This window comes from Trichechus manatus, unplaced genomic scaffold (assembly GCF_000243295.1).
Source record: "Trichechus manatus latirostris isolate Lorelei unplaced genomic scaffold, TriManLat1.0 scaffold00013, whole genome shotgun sequence".
Taxonomy (NCBI): Eukaryota; Metazoa; Chordata; class Mammalia; order Sirenia; family Trichechidae; genus Trichechus; species Trichechus manatus.
The window spans coordinates 25,957,045-25,975,619 of NW_004443949.1; the positions used below are offsets into that span (position 1 = coordinate 25,957,045).

The 18,575-nt window shown below is 35.2% G+C and overlaps 1 protein-coding gene across 4 annotated transcripts in view; it reads right to left on the reverse strand.

Annotated features, from left to right (window-relative positions):
• The window catches only part of PIBF1 (progesterone immunomodulatory binding factor 1), a 264,067-nt gene that overhangs the window by 169,499 nt on the left and 75,993 nt on the right, over positions 1–18,575 (reverse strand). For all 4 annotated transcript variants that reach the window (XR_002823191.1, XM_023726735.1, XM_023726736.1 and 1 more), the window contains exon 10: positions 14,408–14,506. Coding sequence is in view for 3 of the 4 variants with exons in the window: in XM_023726735.1 (XP_023582503.1) it covers positions 14,408–14,506 (99 nt within the window). In the remaining variant the exon portion in view is untranslated. The remainder of the gene's footprint in view (positions 1–14,407; positions 14,507–18,575) is intronic.

Sequence of the window (18,575 nt, forward strand, 5' to 3'; positions counted from 1 at the left end):
ATATATATAAAAGCATCCCTCAGCGTGAGGTTTCTGAAAAAGATATGTGCAAAGGGGCCAGTAGCAAACGGGAAATAAAATTATGACTGCTGTTAGCGAGGCTTGTACTGAAAGTTCAAGTTAGAGCTCTCTGGTACTACTGGCTGGAGAATGTGATAGGTTTCAAAGTTTAGGAGAGGCTGTTAAGCCCCCATCTCCATCTTGACATTGGCTGGCTCCTGGACACTAAAGAAATTGGAATATATATATATATATGCTTATATATAGCCTAAGACTGAAAAGAGCTCTAAGTCTTCTGTTTTGTAGTACCAGGAAAAGAGGAAGTGGAAAAGGAAGTTGTACTTATGATTGTGACCTTTTAGCTAGAGACCCCTCAACTAAAAATATAGCTCAAACCATGTCTTGGAATATGATCAAAACAAACTTGTAATTTCTTTTCTTTGGGAAGAACGAATAAAGGACAGTGGAAAAATCTCCATCACTCATCGCCCCCAGCTGTATTTCTAAAACCAATTTTCCCATCTCTATTCCTAGTGCCATTATCCCAATTCAGGCCACTGTCTCTCACCTGGACTTCAGGCATTTTTATTTGGGGTATCTTGAATTGTCTTGGGAAAAAAAAATATGTATGTGTATATATACATATACGTGTGTGTGTGTATGTGTGTATGTATATATAACTGCCCAATTAATTTCTCTAAAATGTGATTTTCATCTAGTTACCACTCATTGCTTACTGAAGTAAATATAAGCTCTTTATTCTGACATTCCAAGTCTACCGAAATATTACATCTGTGTATGTAGCCTTATCTCCTACTTACTTGTACACTACGAATCAATAAACTGAACTGTCTGTTGTTTTCCAACAATCCTTTCATTTTCTTCCTTCTATACTTAGGTTTCTGAAGTTTTTGGAATGTTCTTCTCTCAGATCTGAGATCAAAATTCATTCTTTAAATGCTTGTTTCATATACCACCTCCTCTAAAAGGTCATTCCCGACATCCTCTTAAAATAGTTAAGGACATTCACTGCTCTATAGACTCTTTAAGAAATACATTTTGCTTTAAAATATAAATATGTACACTCGGTTATTCTTTTAGTTCTTTGAAAGCAGAAATCATGCTTAAAATTACTTTTATTCTTCTTTGGTATGTCATGCACAAAGGTTCAATAAATATTAAATTGAACAACTTCTAGCCCACTAGAGGAAAGGTTTAGAAAGATATTTTGCTCCTTATTACTCTCACTATAGTCCACACTCCACCAAGGAGAAATCTGAGCACAACACACATATTTTTCTCCACATTCTCCTCTGAAACCATGGGGAGAGCTGTGTTTCTCTTTTGCCTTTTGATACACACAAGAAGGTGCACAGTTCATATTGTTGGCTCTCATTTACAATAAAAGAAAACAAAGCAAGCAATGTTAAACATTTGGACCTGAGAAGAAGGAAATCTTAGGCTCAACTACACATTAATGAATTAAAAGAAGAAGAGAAAAGTTCATAAAATTGGGCAATGGCAACTCAATTCTCACAGGGAAGAGGCAGCCATGGTGATTAACTTCCAGTAAGTTTTCTTACAAAATCAATGGTAAAGGAAAATGAGTTTAGCTATGTGGAATTTTACTTGATATATGATTATGCAGGAACAAACTTAGAACATTTATCAGATGATACCTGAAATTAAAAATTCATAAAAGTGCTTATAAATTAAATTATAATTTTTATAAAGTTCATAAGAGAAAAGTAAGATAATGTTTTTCATAATTCTATCCAAATGCGTCCCAAGAAATACTATTGCTATTCTTTTTATTGAAAGCTGATGAGAAGTTTGAGGTTATTTACTTCAACACTGTGCTAGCATCAAAGATGTATGCATGATTAAGGAGCCATAAACTTTAACTACATTTTGGTATAACTTACAATTTGCAAACGTAGTACTAAAATTTGTGGGATGAAAGCTGGTACATAATCCTGCACAAAGACAATTAGAGTTTCCAAATTTCTTTTAAAAGGAACAGTTAACAATATAGGGGGCTACTGATAGTGATGGAGCCCTGGTGGCGCAGTGGTTAAGCGTTTGGCTGCTAACCAAAAGGTCAACAGTTTCAATCCACCAGCCACTCCTTGAAAACCCTATGGAAAAGTTCTACTCTGCCCTACAGGGTCGCTATGAGTCAGAATTGACTGAATGGCAATGGGTTTTTTGGTTTATTGATAGTGATAGGAGTCCCTGAGTGGTGGAGAAGGTTAATGTGCTTGGCTGCTAAGCAAAAAGTTGGAGGCTCGAGTCTACCAAAGGCACCTTGGAAGGAAGGCCTGGCAATCTACTTCCGAAAAATCAGCCACTGAAAACTCCATGAAGCACAAAGAGTCACCATGAGTCAGAACTGACTCGATGGCAACTGTTTTATTATTGATGGTAATAGGGAAGGGGTAGTGTCTATAAGAAGCCCTGATGGGGCAGTGGTTAAGAGCTCGGCTACTAACCAAAATTTGGTCAGGAGTTCGAATCCACCAGCTGCTCCCTGGAAACCCTATGGGGCAGTTCTACTCTGTCCTATAGTGTCGCTATGAGTCAGAATCGACTTGAGGGCAACAGGTTTGGTTTTGGTTCGGTAGTGTCTACAATGAAAACAGATGCTGTTAGCTATCCTGAACCATCAAGTGGAAGTATACACCAGACAGCAAAATGGAAACTGGCTGACAAATTGTTTTCCTTTAAAAACATTCAGCTCATAGTTTTAATTAAAAAAAATTAGAGATAAGTGCTTTAGTTAAAGAATCAAAATCTATGTTTACTATACACAAATGCTTGAATTTACAACACGCATTTCTGATTTAAACATCTGTTGACTTATTCCTGGATCAAATGCACAGTCAACCAATCGCAAAGATGACAGATGAATAAGAATAGACATGTTTTGTAGCACTAACATACAGAACATTCCATTCTCATAACCAACAGGCTATTTACCATACTTTGATTTTCCTGTAAACTATTTTTAAAAACTATTTCAAAGCTAACATTTCATTGTCATTTACAGGTACATGAGTTCCTGTACAGGTTTACCTATGGACAGCCTATCTGACTAGAATGATTAGAGCGCACTCTTGCCTGGAGGCAGGGAGATGTTTTCTTTTGAGCATTTTCTATCTCTATGATTTTTGACACAAAGAATTTAAGAAATGACAGGCATTGTTACAGTCAGAGTTATCTATGAATAATCTAGCTAATAGAAATTCACACTGGGGTCCCAGTGAATTACAAGAAAAAGTCTGAATTCTAATAATAGATATGTATATGTCATTTAAGCTTTGTCCTTTGAAGAAGCATTAACTCATTTTCTTTTTTCAAAAGAGCCTTTCAGTCTAAATAAATTAACACCCTTTTTTTAAACAATAAGCACAAAAATTTTTAGCACCATGTTTTAGTTTAAACATAATGGATTTTTTTTAAACTTATAAAAAGATGCATGGAAAAGCTCAATAGTATGAATTGCTAATAATTAGAATAGCAGTTAAACTGAGGAAAAGGGACCTCCTTTTTTAGAGAGCCTTGTAACAGTGGAGGTTATCCATCTGCATGAAAATAGTTTTACCAGACCCATTCAGAGACTGTGCCTAGCCCATTACCTTTACGGTGCTGGAAAGGGAACACAGACACATCTTGCTTTAAAAATCAACTAATGGAATGATGATAATAAATAATAATAGCTAAAATTTATTGAGAACTTACAATAAAAAAGATTTGCATGTATTATTTCATTTAATTCTCATGATAATTTTATGAAGCACTAAATTATATAATATATTGGTTACATTTCTTCTTTCACTTACAGTAATACACTTTTAATTGATAAAAGGAATTGAGAATATCTTCACATCTAGTAATAATGATTTCTGGAATTTCTTCACATCTAGAAAAATGATTTCCACAGAACCAGAAACTAATGATCACATATCCAGCATATACCATAGAAACATACATGTTACACATGTTTATTAAAACCAGGAAGGACTACAAGTTTGTTAGAATAAAAAAAATACGTAGGACAGAAGTGAAACATGAAATAGTAATTACATTAGTAAAGCATTCAAGATCTTATCTAATGAATCTCAAATACAGTAAGGCAAAATTTAGTTGGTACATAGAAAACAGCAATTAAATGGTGTATAAATGAAGTTAAGACAATTTACCTTAAACTAGATTTTTAGACTGCATCTGTGCTAAAAATGTTCAATTTTATTTCTTTAACCCTTAGTGTTACTGTCATGATGTTATTAAACAATGTTACTAAGTATTCATGTAAGATGAATTTTAATTTATAATAAATATATGCCATACATCCTATATACAGAGTCTAGAATCTCTAAGGTACTATTTTGTTCAAAAGATAGTAATCCACTAAATGGCACCTTAAAAAAAAAAAAAAAACTCATTGCTGTTGAGTCAATTCCAACTCCTAGTGACCCCACAGGACAGAGTAGAACTGTCCCATATGGTTTCCAAGGAGCGGCTGGTGGATTCGAACTGCCGACCTTTTGGTTAGCAGCCATGCTCTTAACCACTTTGCCACTAGGGCTCTAAAAAGGCACCTTAGTAGATTAAAAAGATAATCCAACTTCAAAGAGCTAGAAAAACTCCTAAAATTAGCTGACATCTTATAAAATTCTGGTTGAACAATTTAAAAATAAAATGTCACTCATAAAGAAGGATAAATAGTAATTCAAATGACTTAAAAGGTACATGTAGTGGGTTGAATGGTGGCACCCCAAAAGACATGTCCATCCTAACTCCCACAACCTGTGACTATTACCTTATTTGGAAAAGAGGTATTTACAGATTAAGACTAAGTTAAGGATTTTAACACAGGAGCTTATCCTGGTTCATACATGGGCCCTAAATGCAATCATGTGTAACCTTATAAGAGACACAGAGAAGAAGGCGATATGAAGACAGAGACACAGACTGGAGTGATGTAGACATAGTGAAGGAAGCCAAGGAACGCACTGAGTCACGAGAAAGTGGAAGAAGCAAGATTGTCCCTTAGAGCCTTTGACAGGAGCACTGCTCTGCCGATACGCGGGCTTCTGACTTCTGGTCTCCAGAACTGTGAGAGGATACATTTCTGTTGTTTTAAAGCCACCAATCTTGTGGTAACTGGTTATGGCAGGCAAAGAAACTAATACAGTTCTGAATTTTGTTATCCTTTTCTATATATGAGAACAAAAATGTACCTGTTGATGTTGCTCAACATCACACATACTATGCTTCATATACTGCTTACAAATAGTATGACGTAATAGTGTGGTAGAATGAACAATCTGGACAGGAACAGAGAGAATTAATGTTTTGTTCTAATTTCTGGCTGTGATTCTAATAACAGTATCACTGAGAACAAGTCACATAACTTTAGACTTGTTTTCTCATTTGCAAAATGAGTAGGACATTTTCAATGATCTCTAAATTTTCTCTCAACTCTGGAATTTTCAAACTTTTTTAAGTATCAAAAATAATAAGGCACAGTGTAAAAATCATCATAATAAAATAAGAATATTAAAATAGTTAACAGTGGAAAGGTGGGTCAACTGTAATCTGCCAGAAGATACACGGGATTCATGGAATTGCCCAGTCTTATATAACGGTAATTATTAAAAACTTATTGAGAGTTGGCAATACGTAAAATTCTCCATATAGTCATTAGATTTTACAAACGCATATGTAGTTCTACGTCCAGAACTGTGCCAAGCTCCATGTTTGTAACTGAAACAAAGCCTGAACGGTTTATAAAAATATTAACTATTACCTATTATGTGGGTAAATCATATCTTTTCTTCTTTTTAAGTTTTCTTCTATATTTAAGAACATACTTAAAAGGACTTCACAATCACAACATTTTATAGATAATGTTAAGAAGGTTTATGTAGTAACAAAATTTCAAAAGGTTAACTATCTGATTTTTACTCAATGGTATTTTTTTTTGCTTCTCCAAAACACACACTTCCAATCAATCCTGTTTCCTTTTTACTGAAAGAACTTTTCATGATGACTGCAATACTGAAGTATAATTTAGAAGCAGTCTCTAAAACTGGGAGTAACGTTCATCGAAACATGCCTGCCAAGTTTAAAAATGTATTAGGAGTTAAACTGAAACATGTTGAAAATGACTCATTGTGGACCAGAATATACACTGTAGGAAATAAGAGCTCATTTACAAGTGGAAGAAATACACTCACACTTCATCTGTGGTAATTCTCTGGACTTTCCTTCCAGTAAACATCATATTTTAAAATAATCATGGAAAATATCTTACTTTTAACTGAAGTTTTTATGAGTTGATTTAGTCAGCTGGCATTCCAATTTTTTATACGTATCTTTTTTTGGACATGGGTATATTTACCAAATCTAAATCTATGAAATTTTCCCTCAAGCAACAGAGCGGTAAACTATAAAGGAAGTTGTATAAACACACACAGATACACACACACACACACACACACACTTTTTCTCTCTTTCACTCTCCGTCTGGTTCAGTTCACATGCATAATGACCAACTGTGACTCTAGATTTCTAAAAAAAGCATCCTAAAAAAATGTGCACAAATTTAATAATGTGCTTTCCTTTGTTTACAAACATGATATTACTGATAAGTCACTAGAAGGACATGTACTTGAGTTCCTTTTGTAGTAGTATTTACATATTTGTACTGATTCAATCTACTCTCTGTACTTGTGACCCAAATTACGCATTTGTGAGGCAACTGGCTAGACTCAGAAAAGGCCATGTGACAAAAAAAAAAAAGAAGACTATGAGTGAACCTGAAACCTTGGTCTCACTACCAATACATAATCTTTAAACTAATTAATGGGCCACATTTTAAAATCTATCTATGGACATAACTTTAATGTGGCCATAAATTAGATTCAACTAAAAGGTGCTTAAGAAATAACAATATGATTCCGGTTTTTAACATTTTTGTGAGCTTTATTCCCTTATTTCAATTATTTACTGAACAAGAACTATAGCAGATAATTCACTGAAGTATATACACATGTTTTTACCATCACTTCATGGAATTCAGAATAAATAAACTCCCTCTCATCTGGCATGCTGAAAACGAGGTGTCCCAGCTAATCCAGTATTCTAGTGGAAAATGCACTGGAAATATCAACTTTTGAAAAACAAAAATTTAATTAGTAAAGTTAATAATGGAACTATATTGAAAAAATTATTTCATAATTATAATAACAGCAAACATTTCTATAATCCATATTATGTGCACAACACTGTTCTAAGTGCTTTACAAACATTACATGATTGACTATTCAGTGACTCAGAAGACACTTTTGGGCACAAAAGTATCCCATGGCCGTCAGAATAAATATCATTGCTAACGTATGCACAAACCCAAACCCCAAAACCACTGTCATCGAGTTGATTTCAACTCATAGCAATCCCACAGGGTTTCCAAGGCTGTAAGTGTCTATGGAAGCAGACTACTACATCTTTCTACCGCAGAGCTGCAGGTGGTTTTGAACTGCTGACCTTTTGGTTACCAGTTGATCACTTTAACCACTGTGCCATCGGGCTCCTTAATATATGCACAAGTAGAATAAAAAGAATTGTATGCGTCAGAGCTAAGTATAAATATAACCTGACCAATTTTAAGATCAGATTTATTATTCGCCTCTCCTGAAATTCACAAAAATGCACAAAAGCTAGTAAGTCAGAGATCTTATGAAATTCTGCCTGAATATAATCTCTGGCTTATTAGCTAAAACTTTGCATTTTTTTTTAAATCTTGTTCATTTGCCCATAAATCTATTCTAGAGTCATCCCTAAAACAACATTAACCCATACCTCACACCATACACAAAAACTAACTCAAAATGGATCAAAAACCTAAATGTTAAACCTAAAACTATAAAGTTCTTGGAAGAAAATACAGGGACAAAACTATGGGACTTAATCTTTTTTCTTTTTTTTTAAATAAACAATCAAACACAACTATAAATTCATGAACAGCAGAAGATAAATTAGGTAACTGGGACCTCATAAGAATGAAATACTTACGCTCATCAAAGACTATCAAATGAGTAAAAAAGACAATCTACAGGCTGGGAAAAAATCTTCAGGAACGACATATCCAATAAAGGTCAAATCTCTAAAATACATATAAAACTTCAACAACTCGACAACAAAAAAAGAAATAACCCAATTAAAAAACGGGCAAAGGACATGAACACACTTCACCAAAGAAGACATTTAAGCAGCCAACAAACACATGAAAAGATGCTTGCAATCATTAGCCATCACAGGATGAAAATCAAAGCTCTAATGAGATATCATCTCACCCCTGCTAAAATGGCACTGACAAAAAACTCAGAAAACAACAAATGTTGACGAGGGCGTGGGGAGACTGGAACCCTTATCCGCTGCTGGTGGAACTGTAAAACAGTACAACCACTATGGAAAACAGTATGCCACTTTCTCAAAAAACTAGAAATAGGACTACCTTATGATTCAGCAATCCCATTTCTAGGTATACACACTAGAAATCAAGGAGCCCTGGTGGCACAGTGGTTAAGTGTGTGGCTGCTAACTGAAAGGTCAGCAGTTTGAACCCACCAGCCGCTCCATGGGAGAAAGATGTGGCAGTCTGCTTCCGTAAAGATTACAGCCTTGGAAATCCTATAGGGCAGTTCTACTCTGTCCTATAGGGTTGCTATGAGTTGAAATTGACTTGACAGCAATGGGAACGCTAGAGATCTAATACTAAAGGCACAAACAGACATACGCACAACTATGTCCACTGCAGCACTATTCACAACAGCAAAAAGCTGGAAACAACTGAAGTATTTAACAGTGAATGAATGGATAAACCAAATGTAGTAGACACATACAATGAAATACTATGCAGCCAAAAAGAATAATGATGAGTTGTCAAAACACAGTATAACGTGGATGAATCTAGAGGATGTTATACTGAGTGAAATAAGTCAATCACAAAAGGACAACTACTGTACAATGTGACTTTTATAAAAAGACAACAATACGTATACATACAGAAACCAAAGTTCACTGATGGTTACCAGGGATGGGAGGGGGAGGGAGGAAGAATCACTCTCTAGAAAGTAGACACTTGTTGTTTTTGGTGATAGGAAAGGTAGCACTGAATGTGGGTGAAGTGGGTAAAACCTGACCCAGGTAAATGATGCCACTAAGAAGTATACAAGAATAAGGGACATTTTTGGTAAAAGCTATAACATATATAATTTTGCAACAATAGCAACAACCACCAAAAAATATGTGTGTGGTTACATAAGCAGGTATGCATGCATATATGTGTACTGTGTTTTTATACAAATAACGTGTGTTCTGTTTTGTTGCCAACCATGCCCTCCTCCCATGAGGTATTTTTATAAGCACTCTATGCGAGTTTTTTTACATGTTGCTGTAAAAAACATAAGCATAGTGCGTTCATGAAAATACCTCGCAGGAGGAGGGCATGGTTGATAAAAAAAAGTATAACATGTACATTATTTGCTTGAAAATACGGTATAGGTAGATATATGTGTGTATATATGTGTGTGTATGTATAGGTGTATTTATAAAACCAAAACCAAACCCGTTGCCATTGAATTGATTCCGACTCATAGCAACCCTATAGGACAGAGTAGAACTGCCCCGTAGGGTTTCCAGTGGATTTGAACTGATGACCTTTCGGTTAGCACCCCAGCTCTTAACCACTGTGCCACCAGGGCTCCTAAGTGTATCTACAGGCATATGTATATCCATGTAGGTGTGTGCTGCATATATATTCATATATATATTAAAACCTGCGAAAGCTGGAAGCTGTGTAAGGCAGAAACCTGTCAGTGAGGAAAACTCAAATATTTTCCACTAAAACGAGCAATAGAAAAGTGGTAAGACTACACCTTGTCAAAGGCAAAAAACTTGTGAGACCTGGAAAAACAAGGCAGTCCTGTCGAGTTGTGGCTCTCACAGGTTTCACTGTATATATAACAAAGCACATAGAAGGCACAGTTATGGATACTTCTTAGATATAACCAAACACCTAGGAGGATTGGTTTACTAAGTTTGAACACTTAGGTCCATAGTCTTGAGGGACAACTCAGTTAACTGGCATAATATAGTTCATAAAGTTTATATTCTATACCCTAACCTAGTTTGGTGAGTAGCATCTGGTGTCTTAAAAGTTTGTGAGTGGCCATCTAAGACACAACTGTTGGTCTCTACTCAACTGAAGCAAAAGAGAAAGAAGGAAACCAAAGACTCAAAGAAGAAACTAGTCTACAAGACTAACAGCCTACACGAACCACGGCCTCATCTACCCTGAGACCAGAAGAACTAGATGGTGCCCGGCTACCACTACCAACTGTTCTGATCAGGGACACAACAGACAGACCCTGATAAGAGAAAAATGTAGAACAAACTCAAATTCTTAAAAAGTCCACTTACCAGTAAGGATTGGTTGAGACTAGAGGAACCCCTGAGACTACTGCTCTGAGACAGCCATTAAACTTTGAACTGAAACTACTCCCGGAAGTCATTTTTCAGCTAAATAACAGATTGGCTCATAAACAATATCACCCATGAATAATGTACTGTGTTCCTTTAAAAAATCACCTATATGAAACCAAATGCTCAAAACTTACTGTAAAGCAAAGATGAGAAGGCAAGGGTTGGGGCGGGGGAGGCAGGGTAAAAAGATTAATGGGAACGGAACAACCATAACAGAAATAGTGAGAATGTTGACATACTGTGAAAAACGTAACCAATGTCTCTAAACAATTTGTGTAGAAACTGTTAAGTGGGAATCTAATTTGCTGTGTAAACTTTCACTAAAAACACTATATTATTTAAAAAATAAAAACAAACAAAAAACATCAACAAAAAGTCAAGTAATTCTTTAGTGGGTATCATATAGATTTATAAATGGAGGGGTTTTACATAATAAAAGATAAAAAAATAAGCTAGCCTTTAATAGCATGCTAATAAAAACAGCTGGATTACAAATTCATTTTATACTAAAATCCTTAGAATTAAACATACGTTCACATTATAGGAATGACTTCTTCAGCATTACATTTATTACACTTTCTTCATGGGTTAAGTTTATAAAGTTGATGTGAATACAGAAGTATAACAATGTGAGCCATTCTAAAAGATTCTGACAATAGGTTAATTATATGAAAACTTGTATAACATTTTCGTTTTATGTATTGCTTAAATCACAACTTAATCTGTAGGTCTTCATTTAACAGTTAAAAGACACTTGAACGTAATTTCAAAAGTTTACCAATATGTGAAAGGTATATGGAAATCTTTGCAGTATTTTACCAACTTTTTGGTAAGTCTGAAATTATTTCAAAATAAAAAGTTACACTACCTAACTTTAAGACTTACTATAAAGTACAGTAACCAAGACAGTGTGGTATTAGTGAAAAAACAGACAAACAGATCAATGGAACAGAATAGAGAATCCAGAAATTAACCCATATAAATACAGTCAACTGATCTTTGCCAAAGAGGCAAAGGCAACCCAATGGAGAAAGGACAGTCTTTTCAACAAATGGCGCTGGAACAACTGGACATCCACATACAAAAAACATGAATCTAGACACTGACTTCACACCTTTCATAAATATGAACTCAACATGAATCACAGATCTAAATGTAATGCACAAAACTATATAAAACTTCTAGAAGATAACAGAAGAGAAAATTTAGGCAACCTTAGGTTGGCAATGAAGTTTTAGAAACACCAAAAGCACAATTCATGAAAGGAAAAAATGATAAGTTGGAATTTATTACAGATAAAAATTTCTGCTTTATGAAAGACACTGTTACTAGAATGAAAAGAGAAGCCACAGAGTGGGAGAAAATATTTGCAAAACACACAGATGATAAAAGACTTGTATACAAAATAAAAAGAACTCTTACAACTTAACAATAACAACCCAATTACAAACTGGACAAAAGGTCTAAACAGACACCACACCAGAGAAGAAACACAGATGCAAATAAGCACATGAGAACATGCTCAAAATTATATGTCATTATGAAATTGCAAATTAAAACAATGAGATACACTACACACCTACTGAAAAACAAGCTGCTGTTATTGACTCTACCTCATGGCGACCCCATGTATCAGAGCAGAACTGTGCTCTGTAGTTTCCAAAGGCTGATTTTTCAGAAGTAGACTGTCAGGGCTTTCTTCCAAAGCATCTCTGGGTGGACTCGAACTTCTAACTTTTCAATTAGCAGCCAAGTGCATTAACTACTTGCATCACTCTGGGACTCCTATTACAATGGCTAAAACTGAAAACAGTGACACCACCAAATGCTGGTGACGATGTGAAACTACAGGAATTGTCATTCTTTGCCGGTGGGAATGCAAAATGATACAGCCACTTTGGAAGACAGTCTGGCAGTTTCTTACAAAGCTAAACACAGTCTTAAAATGCAATCCAGCAATTGTACTCCTAGGTATTTACCCAAATGAGTTGAAGACTTAGCTTCATACAAAAACTTGCACACCAATGTTTATATCAGTCTTATTTATTCATAATTGCCAAAAACTGGAAGCACCATGATATCCACCAAAAGGTAAATGGATAAACAAACTGTAGCATATCCATACAATGGAATATTATTCAGCAATAAAAAGAAATGAACTATCAGGCCATGAAAAGACACAGAGGAACCCTGAATGCATATTGCTAAGTGAAAGAAGTCAGTCTGAAAAGGCTACATATGATTCCAACTATCTGACGCTCTGAAAAATGCAAAACTACAGAGGCAGTAAAAAGATCAGCAGTTGCTAGAGGTTGGGAACAGGGGGAAGGATGAATAGCTGTGAAACTATTCTGTATAACTCTGTATCGCATTGTGTATAATACTGTAATGGTAGACAGGTGACACTATACATTTGTCAAAACCATTAGAGCCATACAACACAAGCATGAACCCTAATTTAAACTATGTATTTATAGTTAACAATAGTATCAATACTGGTTCATCAATTGTTAAAAATGTATAACACCAATGCAAGATGTTAATAACACTGCAAACTGGGAAAGGATGGGGGAAGAGGCAGCATATGGAACCTTTGTATTTTTTGCTCAAGTTTTCTGCATAAACCTAAATACTACTCTAAAAAATAAACTCTATTAAGAAAATAATAATAACCCCTCTGCTTACTCTGAATACAGTCAAAGTACTGAAAATTTAGGGGATTTAATTAGGTAATGACATTTACTTTAATACTCATCAGTGATTTTCCTTGTAACAAGAATCTTAAAATAAACATCCTTTCCTATTGATAAAGACAATTCTCTTCCCCTCCCTCCAAGGCACATACACCAGAACACAAAGGGTTTAAAAAAATGAACAAGGGAGTGTAAAATAGTACAACCATTTGGACAACTGCTTGGCAGTTTCTTTCAGAGTAAAACATTTATCTACCCTATCACAAGCAATTTCACTTCTTTGTATCTACCAAATGGAATATAAACATATGCCCATAAGAGTGTTTATAACAACTTTGTTTATGATAGCTCCAAAATAGAAACAGCCTAAATGCCTAATCAACAGGTGAATAAACAAACTGTGGTATATTCATACTCAGCAATAGAAAGTGGTGGCCTCTTGAGGGGTAGTGGTTGAGACCGATTGAAAGGAGTACAAAGAAACTCTCGGGGGTGACTGAACTACAGGCAGTCTCCGGGTTATGAATGAGATCCGTTCCTAACTGTGTCTTTAAGTCAAGTTTGTAGGTAAGTCGGAACAGGTGCATTCGATTCTTTTAGCCTTAGTTTAGTGTAAGAGGAGCCTTAGTGGTGCAGTGGTTAAGAACTTGGCTGCTAACCAAAAGGTTGGCAGTTTGACTTCACCATCCGCTCCTTGGAAACCCTATGGGGGCAGTTCTACTTAAAGGGTTGCCATGAGTTGGAATCGACTCTACAGCAACAGGTTTGGTTTTTTTGGTTAGTGTAAGAAAAGGATCGAAGGCTTTCCAAGGATTTAAAAGCTGCACGTGCAGCAAGTGAAGGTGATTGTGATGAAGATTTGTTGTGAGTAGGGGTTGGTTCAATGAGTAGGTGTTGGTTCAATTGTAAAGTGAGGGCAAATTTACATAGCATTAAAGGGTAAGTATGAGTTGTCAAGTAGGGCATTCATAACCCTGGAGACTGCCTGTATTCTATATCTTGTTTTCAATGTATGCAATAATACCATATTATAAAAATAATGCATGCAAATTATACTTCAATTGAAAAGAAAATTATACCGCCACTAAAATATACTTTATAGAAGAAAAAGTAACATAAACAAAATCGAAGAGTTTTAATGTTTCTGTTTTCAGGATCCTTACCTGGCTAAGAGCTGATCATGTTTTTCTAAAGCATCCTTCTCAGCCATCACTGCTCGGTCCTTTTCTGCCACTGCATTATCTCTTGCTTCTCGCAGATTTCTAATATTTAAATAAACATTGCAGTTATTTCAAGTGCATCTTTTAAAGATTCATAAATGTTCTTACTAAGAGTTGGACTATATGGCAATCTTCAAGACTCCCTAGAGCTCGGTGAGCAAAATGTATATTATATTAATCTGCCTGGCCTGGTGAGTTTCCAGTAGCAAAGAGTAGTGTAGGTGCAAACATGATCTACCTCTAAATATCATGCAACTTTTCTCCACATGGGTTTCAAAGGGTAGGCTAGGCAGTTTGTATATATAATAACTATTTTAATCCTTACCATAATCCTGTAACTTAGGTATGATAACATATTAGTCACAAGAAAACTGAGATTTAGAGAAGTTAATAAATGTTCTTTAAAATATTTTAAGTGAAAGATAAAATACAGAGATCACAAGAATCAAAATGGGAAAGAAGTTTGGGATACAGGCAAAAGAACAGTTGAAACAATGAACCTTGAAGTCTCAGTTGTAGAGGAAGGGACAAGAGAGCAATACAGAAAAGGCTGATAAAGAGAAAGTAGAGCAGACAAAGGATGGGAGGTCTTGATAAGATGGAAGTTGTTGTACAAGCAAGATGGAAGACTAAAGATTGCTGTTGGAGGATGGTGATTCAGAGGTAGAACAGACTACCAGAGGTAGAAATTTAGTTGATAAGATCCAGAGTGTGACCACTGAAGTGGCTATAAAGTCAGCAGTTCAAATCCACCAGCCGCTCCATGGAAATCCTATGGAGCAGTTCTACTCTGTCCTTTAGAGTCGCTATGAGTCAGAATCAACTTGATGGCAATGGGTCCATGAAGTGAAGCTGAGATGAAGGTAAATATCCATGTAAGGATAAAGGAAGTATGAGACCAGGATATTATATGAGTCATCCACTTGGAGTGGTGATGACAATAGGAACTGAAATCAACAGAAAAGCTGCATTTAGTGCCAGTTCTCAACAAACAGGGACATGTCCCAAAGGTTGGAAAGTAACAACATCTCAGTAAACAGGGGAGTGTCCCAAAGGTTGGAAGGTAATAATAGTGAGTAATTAGAAGATGACACAGCCATGAACCTTCAAAGATCAAATTTTGTCTTTTTTTAAATCAAGGTGGAATTTTGTATCAAGAAAAATACCAGCATTCTTTGAAGAAAGTCACAAAATTTTTTAAAAATCTTTTTCTCTAAAAGACACCTACTCACTTATCGATTATCTTGTTATGTGACATTTTGCATATACAACAACAGCAAAAAATCTACTATCCAGCTATTTTGCGCATTGACGACGTTACGTGTGGCAGTAAAACCGCTGAGGTGTTAGGCGAGAGTAACGCTGGCTATGACGGCTAAGGTTATGTGTTAACTTGGCTGGGCCATAATTCTCACTGGTTTGGCAGTTATGTAATGATGTGGTCATCCTCCATTTTCACATAATGCCAATTTTTGCATAACGACCTGGTCTCTGGAACCTAACCATGTTGGTTAAGTGAGGAGTGGGTGTAAATGGTTTTGCTCATTTAATCCCTATAAATCCCTTATGTTTTATAAATATTTTCTAACCTATTTTATAGCTGAGTAAACTGAAGTCTAGCAAGCTTAAGTATCTAGCCCTAAGTCACATAACCTAAGTGTTAAAGGCATAATTTGAACTGAGATATATCTTACTTCAAAGCCAATTGTTTTTACATCATCCTATCCTATCTTCCTTAAAGTAGTAGAATGGATGTTAGAATTTGGTTCTTACTGTTCATGGAGAATATCAGTCGGGAGTCATGAAGGCCCTCTCAGTTTGAATAAATCTACCTAATAAGTATTCGATAGAAATGCTTAGTGGTCATATTTGTGGTGCCAGTACTCAATGTGGTCTTTTGTGTGGATATGCTAACAATAAATTGAAAATTGAAAATATGACAACCATAAAAGATTCATCAGCAAATAGTTTATGAGATAGAAACAAAAGTTTTTAAAAGTTGAGTACAGATAATGTATTAAAAAGAAAATAATCTACTTTTGTATACTATAAGTAGATGTGCATTTTGAAGTAGGTATCACAAAACTGTATGTTATTTTCTGATGTAATCCTGATTGCAATGACCTTAAAAAAACTTTATTGTAAAATTAATTGAGAAAGAAAAAAATAATTTTATAAATATAATAAATTTCTCAAAATATATTAAACATTTATATATTTTTCATTCATAAATGACCTAAATATTTTAGTCAATAAATCACCACAAATTGGTTTTAATTTTCATTTCCTAAAAATAGCCTCAATATTCTATATGTATTAGTCACATTATCAGCACTAATTAATCATGAAAGCTTAGCTGGTAGATGGAGAAGCTTCAGTCCACAACTGTATTTTCATTCCTGCGACAATGGGCATTAGAAATAAAAGTAAATGATGAGGAATGAAATAAAACCCAGAAGAAGCTGACATTAGGGATTATGACAGGAAGTGGGATTAGAGGCTACTAGAACATTCACCATGTCACAATCTACATCATCTAGTTAACTATAATAAGTGCTATGTTGAGGCATAAACAAAATTCTATGGCCATAAAAAGGAGAACTTATTTTTAACCAGAGGAAGAGAGATGAGCAAATAAAGAGAAAAATTTCAAAAAAAAAAAAAGAGACATGAAAGATGACAGGCAAAGGCAATTCAGCAAGGGAAAACCAAAATAAATAGGGGAATGTGCTAGAAGCTGAAGCTTCTATCAACAGATCCTCTCACATGTGTTTGCTGGTAAGATCTCTGTGTAAACTACATTCTTCTTACGAGGTACCACCTTACATATCCTACCCACAACCCACATGCTTTAACAAGAAGCAATATAATTCCATATAACACATAAAGATGAGATACTTCCTTTAATATCATCAATTGACTTTTAAGGTTTTAAGTTAATTGCAAGACATACAAATTCAATGTATTCTTCCAATGATGATAACAGTAATAGCAAACACATATAAAGTGCTTACCATGTGCTAGGAACTGTTCTAAGCACTTTACATATAGTAACTCACTTAATCCCACAAGGAGTAGGTTATATTATTACCTCCATTTTACAAATGAGGGGACTGAAATGTAGAAAGATTAAGTATTAGCCTAAGGTCACATTAAAAAACAAAACAAAACAAAAAAAACTCGTTGCCATTGAGCTAATTCTGACTCACCGTAACCCTACAGGACAGAGTAGAACTGCCCCACAGAGTTTCCAAGGAGGAGCTGGTGGATTCGAATCTGCCGACCCTTTGGTTAGTAGCCAAACGCTTAACTACGACGCTACCAGGGCTTCATGGTCACACAGGGGAACCAAAACAGCCTGGCTCCAGAGTTCATGCTCTTAATCATACTATGCTACTTCTCTTAAGATTCCCTTTGTTTCATAAAAGTTATCTCCTTGGGAAGTTCTAAGATTATGGGATTTTTATTACATGATCATCTCATAGCACAAATAGATGTTAAATCAAAATAAGCCTTGACAGAGTTGTGAGTATGTTACACACTCATTTTTATAGCTCACAGTACATAACATGCTCTTTCAAAATTACACTGGTTTGATAAAACACCAGAGGGAATGTATGCCTACTACAGATAAAACTATAATAACTAATAAATTATCCGTTTCTAAATGTTAAATGCATTAGAAAATGTAACACAAATACAGTTACAAAACAAATAGCGGGAATTCAAACGTTCTTCAAAAGAGAAACTTGAAAAACTGATAGATGCTACCTGCAGCATGTACAAGCTAATGAATCTCAAGTTTTAAAAGTTTAAACTGAATACGTAATCAAATCTAATCGTAATAATAGAGAAAGATGTTGAGAGTTGGCCAACTGGCCAACATTGTAACAAATGTTTTAGAACACCAAAACTTGAACATTTCATGCTTTGAAACACTTTTATAAAGCTAACATTTGATCACAAACTGTGTTTTTCATGATTCTTTCATGCTGCCTCCCATCCCCCATATACACATATCTACCTCTTCCATCCCCTCTGTTGTCATATGGGAAATGGATTGAGAGGAAAGATGGAAGAAAAGGGAAAAGGAATCTTAAATCAATCTTAT